This window comes from Elephantulus edwardii, unplaced genomic scaffold (assembly GCF_000299155.1).
Source record: "Elephantulus edwardii isolate Elephantulus edwardi_28Jun2011 unplaced genomic scaffold, EleEdw1.0 scaffold00055, whole genome shotgun sequence".
NCBI classification, from domain to species: domain Eukaryota; kingdom Metazoa; phylum Chordata; class Mammalia; order Macroscelidea; family Macroscelididae; genus Elephantulus; species Elephantulus edwardii.
This window is the reverse complement of record NW_006399805.1, coordinates 12,899,099-12,905,781: the sequence shown is the minus strand read 5'-3', so window position 1 is coordinate 12,905,781 and position 6,683 is coordinate 12,899,099. Positions and strand designations below refer to the sequence as shown.

The window sequence follows — 6,683 nt, the reverse complement described above, 5'->3', positions numbered from 1 at the left end:
TAAAAAAAAAAAAAAAACTAAATAGGAGTAGAAAGGAGACTGAGACCATACCCATGAATAAATACAGCTTTGACAGAGAATGTTTTCACATATGAACTTTTACATGCTATGTGTATGTGTATATATATAAAGAGAGAGAGAGAGAGTAGATTGTACTACAGGGGACTTGAGGTGCAAAGTTACGAAAATTTCTTAGTCATAATTAAACATCTTGACTAGGCTGAGGAGTAGGACCATGGTCTTGGGGAAACATCAAGATCAATTGACATAACATTCTATATTCTACTTTGGTGAATAGGGTCTGGGGTTTTCAAAGCTTTCAAGTGGCTAACTAATGTGCAGCTATTAATCTCTCCCCAACTAGAACAAATAAGAAAATCAAAGACACAGAGAAACAATTAGTTCAAAGGACTATTGGATCTCGAGTCTCTGTGACCCTAAGGCCAAAAGAAATAAAGGCTGCCCAGCTCCCACTGCTGACCACCCTAGAAGATACCACGAGAGGAGATCCTGGACAGATTGAGGGGGAAGTGGAGAGGAGATCCTGGACAGATTGAGGGGGAAGTCGTGGAACAAAACTCAAGGAACAAATAACAGATTCACTGTGATAGAGGTTGGTAGAACCCCAGAGACTATGACCTTCGCATACTCTTCTGGCCTGGAACTGAGCTCACTTCTGTGGCTCAAGTTTCAGCCAAACAGTAAATAGCCCCATTTGGTAAACAGTAAATTTCCCTGTAGGTAAACAGTAAGTAGTCCTGTAAGGTAAACAGTAACACCTGAGGCATACACTCCTTAGATGCCAACAGGTGAGATCAACAGATGAGCATCTGGCCAGAGACAATGTTTATGCTCAGAAAGTAGGAGATGATAGATAGGGAAGAAAGATGACTAGGAACGTACCCTCTTGGAGAAAGCTGAGAAAGTTCCCTTACACTGTGGATATTGCCGTCAAAGTCAGGAATCAATATTCGCATAATTTGTGAATTGAAAACCAATTTGCTCTTCAAACTTTTGCCCAAATAAGAATAATTTAAGAAGGAAATCATCAAGCATGCATTTTAACAGCAAGATGGAATTAAATAAGAACTCAGTTACAGAGAAATAAGTGAGCTACATCCACAAGTTAACTTTAAAATTTATAATAAAATAACCAATGAGTTATAGGAAATACTATAAATAACAAAAAAATCTACGATGGCATAAGAATCATCAAAACCCACAACTTCATAAACTGACACAAAAAATGAAAATGAAAATATTTTTGTATTATTATAAAAACACAACACGTAATTTAAGCTTCCCCACAGAGAAAACACCAGAATCAGAAGCCTTAATTGGTGAATCCTTATAAAAAGTTAGTAAATCATGTAAACTTTTTCAGAGAATAAAAGTAAAGTAAACACTTTCTGAGTCACCGTTCAAGCTAGTTTCATGAACACCCAAATCTGACCAGAATAACCTAAGAAGGGAAAATTACAGGCTTCCTTTTTTTTTTGGAAAGATCAAAGATCCCAAACAAAACGTACAAAATAGAGCTCAATGTTATAGAAAATAATATTGTAACCAGGTGTGATTTGTTCCAGGAATGTATTAATGGTTTAAAATTTAAAAATTAATATCTATGTTTAGTACATTAACCAGAAGGAGCACAATGTTTGCTTAACAGCCGCAAAACAGTTATCTGGTAAAATCTAGTTGTCCTTCCTGATTAAAGCAAAGCAACAACACCTTCTTCAAATTCTTTTGCCACTAACTTTGCCTATGGCTGTGGCAAGTCAGAGAAAGAAAGCCCACCAAGTCTGCTAAGAAAGTCCAATGCCTTTTTCAAGATTCTGAAATACAGAAACCGTGGGTCAGATAATTAGCCGTTCACAGTCCGAGTTGCAGGAAGGACACAGGAGTGAGAGTGGAAACGGTGGTGGTAAGTGCCATCAGGGTGGCTCAAATATACAGCAAGTCTAAACACAACAGAAAGAAAATCTGCTTGGTCCTGACCCACACTCACAGCCTCTGCTGGCCGCAAACTCACTGTGTCAGCCGCTCTCACTGAGAATCTTCCTCTCCTTCACTGACTCTCTCTCTCCTTTTCCAAGCATTTTGCCATTCTCCAGAGACTTGTGGTAACTCCTGAGAACGGTCTTGAAAACACACCAAAAGTTGCTTCCAATGTTGCTCACAAGATGAGGTTAGAGAAAGCCAAGTGCAAGTAGGTCTATATCTGCTGTCAAGTAGGGCTGACAGTCAAAGGTCAGTTGAGCCCACAGGGGAAGCCTGATCACTTACTCCAGCCATTAATGGTTCCTCCTTGCCCTCCTCACAGGAGTAATATTGAGAAAACCTGGTGGAGAATCGGGCCTTGTACCAGTTCTTAGGGCCAATAATACTACTCCACATTCAGTGTCAATGGAGACCATATAGAGAGCCAGGGTTCTCACTAACCCTCAACAAATCCAAGATGCCCCCCCATCCTCCCCTCAGCAAATACAAGGAGCCCCCATCCTCCCCTCAACAGACACAAGGAGCCCCTCCTCCCCTCAACAAATGCAAGCAGCCAAACAGGGAACATGGACAACTATCTCCACTTGTTAATGCTGAGGCAGCCCTCCCACCCCACTTGCCTTGCCAGAGTCATGTAAGATAAAAAAAGTAAAACATATTTATATAAGATCCAAAATTACCAGCAAGATCTTGAATTAAAGAGATTTTTTTTAAAAAAAGAGCAGAGACAAACACCAAAATGGCACAGATGTTAAAATTGCCCAGCAGAGACTTTAATGAGCAACTACAAACACTGAACTAAATGAAAAACTAGAAGCTCCAGCAAAGAGGAATTCTCAGCAAAGAAATGCATGTGTTTTCCGCCATTCAGCCAGAATCAACCCACAGATGACCCTCCAGTGGGTTTTCAGAGGTTTTAAACCACATGGGAGGAGATTCAGGAAACTGTCTCTAACTGGCATGTTTGGACAACTCTTCTCTTCATATGGTCCCAAGGATATACAGAGAAATCACTCTTTTAAGACATGTTTACCTTGGGAAAAGTTCTTGGGAAAGACATCACTGGGAAAGGTGGAGCGTCGGAAAAGACATCACTGGGAAAGGTGGAGCGTCGGAAAAGACATCACTGGGAAAGGTGGAGCGTCGGAAAAGACATCACTGGGAAAGGTGGAGCGTCAGAAAAGACATCACTGGGAAAGGTGGAGCGTTGGAGAAAGACATCACTGGGAAAGGTGGAGCGTTGGAGAAAGACCTCACTGGGAAAGGTGGAGCGTCGGAAAAGACATCACTGGGAAAGGTGGAGCGTTGGAGAAAGAAAGGAAGGCCCTCAACATGACAGAGTGACAGTGACTGCAACAATGGGCTCAGGTATGTCCGAGAGTGTGAGCCGGTGGAAGGAAGAGCAAGGTTCTGATCTCCTGTTCACAGGGTGGGAAGGAATCGTAGTCTGTTCGTTGGCATAGAACAACAAACAGTAACATCTGTTGAAGACAAATTCTCTTTTCTTTACCTGAGAAAGTCTTGATTTCTCTTTCATCCATTAAAGATGTATTTGCTTGTGTGCATTATTGTGTGTTGGCAGTTATTTATATGTGCATCTTTTTACTAAGGGGCATTCCCAACAAAACTCCTTTGCCTTCAACATAACTATTATATTCTTTCTTTCTGGCCCCTCAGCAATTGGGTTAGACAGGAACCACCAGCAATCTGCCCTCTCAGAAGAACAAGAGTGCTTGTGGCCTCTCCCCATCCCTACAGGGAGCCTGGGGAGACCCGGCTCTCTCCTGCCCTGCACAGAGCCCTCGGGACAATTGGGAAGAGACCCAGCGGAGATGCGGAATTCATAAAGCCCTTCCTTCTCAAAGGCGTGTGAACAACAAGACCTCTGCTGGGTATTTCTCAGAGGAGCAACTGGCTTCCAGAACATGGGGAAACTGCACCGTGGAGAAGCCAGCCTGTTGTGCATGAAGATTTATGGGGGTCCTTATGAAACAATCCCTTCTAGACATCAGTGCCTGCTTGTCTTCCTCTGTGACTTCTGCTCAAGTCTATTAGAGAGTCAATGATTTTTATTACCTCTCTTTTTACTATCACATTTCTCATTGTGCTGAGGTATATTTTTATTCTTTTAAAGATCAAACCCTGTTCTTTGAACATTGAGTACAGTTTGAATAAACCATATCAATGTCTTTTTTGAGTGGCTAAATTTTAGTGAAGAAATACGAGTTTTCTAATTCCTTCCTGATAAATGTTTAATATTAACACCAAAAAGGTAAGCATTGAAAAACACTGCACTTAAGTTTATGTATGAATGAAGATAGAAGATAAATACTAAGGTGTATAAGAAGAAATATCAAGAATTCCTTAGGTAAGTGTTCTGCTGTTTATTTGTATCTCATGTAATCTGAGGAGACCAGACAGAGACTGGGCCTGTACCACAGCCGTCTCTGCTCCCCGAGCGATGTCACATGCATACAGGGCATCAGCAGCACCTGAAAACATTTTCTTTTCACCGGGTTGGACATAACACGCTTTACCTGTGGAAAGGTGACAGGAGAGTTCCAAAGCAAATGGAGGATTAGTTCATGACTTTTCTCCCCTTAGGCACAATTTATAATTTATAATAATAAGCATACACTTGCCATTTTATAGATTCTGTTGATCACTCTGTTTGTATTTACACTGGTCAATGCTGCTCATTTCTGCTTCCTTTACGTAAAGTTCTGCACCTTGTCCTGTCTTACCCTGTACTCACTGTCTGTGATATGCTCAAGCCCTCGTCCCATTCACAGTGTCAGTCCGTCTTGTTGAGGGTCTTCCTATTTTCCCCTGACCCTCCTCCTTTTGAAATTTCCCCATCCTTACCTCTAAGGAGCACTGTGGGTGTATGGTTCACTTTAATGAAACAATAGAATGATTTGATTATTGATCAACTATGACTTGATTATGGTAGCTTAGTGGTATTTAAGAAACAGCACTGTGAACTCTAAGACAGATGGTTCATATCCACCAGTCTCTCTGAAGGAGAAAGATGGACCAATATGATTTACAGCCTCTGAAAAGATGCTGGAAGGTCAGCTATGAATCCGTTCTGATGCAACATCACATAACAATAATAAAAACCATCGTGAAGGTTGTAGAAACCAAACTATCAAAGGTTGTGAAGGATTGAGGAAAGGAAAGCAAACGGGAATCTGTGGTGGGCTTTTCCCCCAAAGAAGAACAAGGAGTCCATGGTAGTGTGCTGGGATAAGAGGAGAGGAGAGTTAATAGCGGCACACTGTGAAAATGAAATCAATAATATTAAAGTGAAAATGTGGAAGTTGGCACCACGCTAAGTGTGTTGGTGTTGATGTTGATTATTTCCCCATACATATAAAAACGACAACAAAATCTATCCATGTATGCATACTTATATGCCTGGACGCAGGAGCGGCATCCACTTCCAAAATGGCTTGCCTCCGGAAACTCTGTGTGCGAACAGTGCTCAGGCTGTCCGTTCATAGGGTCGCTATGAGTCGTCTATGACTCGACGGCATTAAACAACAACAACAACAGCAACAACATACTTATATAAATTATTGTTCAAGTTACCAAATCAAACTTTCATTTATGAAAAATATATCCAATTCATTACAAGTGTCTCTGAAAATATCCCTGCCCCACAAAATAAAGTACCAACGAAGTTAATGTAATTATTTTGCGCACTTAAACTTTAAGCACTAACTTATTTCCTGTTTTATAGGGAGATGGGAGGCAATACGACATCCATCACAGAGGTCATTCTGCTGGGGTTTCCTGTTGGCCCGAGGGTCCAGCTGCTCCTCTTTGCAGTCTTCTCCCTGTTCTACGCCTTCACTCTGCTGGGGAACGGGACCATCTTGGGGCTCATCTCCATGGACCCCAGACTGCATACCCCCATGTATTTCTTCCTCTCTCACCTGGCTGTTGTTGACATTTCCTATGCCTGTAACACGGTGCCCCAGATGCTGGTGAACCTCCTGAGTCCCACCACGCCCATCTCCTTTGCAGGCTGTCTCACACAGACCTTCCTCTTCCTGACTTTTGCCATCACGGAATGTCTTCTGCTGGTTATGATGTCCTATGATCGTTACGTGGCCATCTGTCATCCCCTCCGGTACTCCGCCATCATGAGCTGGAAGGTCTGTCTTGTCCTGGCAACTGCTTCTTGGACCGTGGGGGTCTTTCTGTCCTCAGTTCATCTGGTATTACTTTTGCCATTGCCTTTCTGTAGAACTCAGAAAATCTATCACTTTTTCTGTGAAATCATGGCTGTTCTCAAGCTTGCCTGTGCAGATACTCACATTAATGAAATCATGGTGTTGTCTGGGGCTGTGTCTGTCCTGGTGGGGCCACTTTCTTCCATCGTCATCTCCTATATTAGTATTATCTGTGCCATCCTGAGGATCCAGTCTGGGGAGGGGCGGCAGAAAGCCTTCTCCACCTGCTCCTCCCACCTCTGTGTGGTGGGGCTCTTCTACGGCACAGCCATCATCACGTATGTTGGACCCCGATATGGCAACCCCAAGGAGCAGAAGAAGTATCTCCTTTTGTTCCACAGCCTTTTCAATCCCATGCTCAACCCCCTGATCTATAGTCTAAGGAACAAAGAAGTGAAGAATGCTTTGAAGAAGATGTTGCGGAAAGGGAATGCTTCTTGA

At 42.5% G+C, this 6,683-nt stretch overlaps 1 protein-coding gene across 1 annotated transcript; it reads left to right on the top strand.

Annotated features, from left to right (window-relative positions):
• The first annotated feature begins 5,750 nt into the window (after window positions 1-5,750).
• On the top strand, window positions 5,751-6,683 carry LOC102845965 (olfactory receptor 13-like). The gene has a single exon (XM_006887265.1). It carries the CDS (start codon window positions 5,751-5,753, stop codon window positions 6,681-6,683), a length of 933 nt encoding a protein of 310 aa, XP_006887327.1.

Coding starts and splice junctions, on each gene's coding strand:
- LOC102845965 (XM_006887265.1), top strand. CDS start 5,751: ATGGGAGGCAATACGACATCCATCACAGAGGTCATTCTGCTGGGGTTT.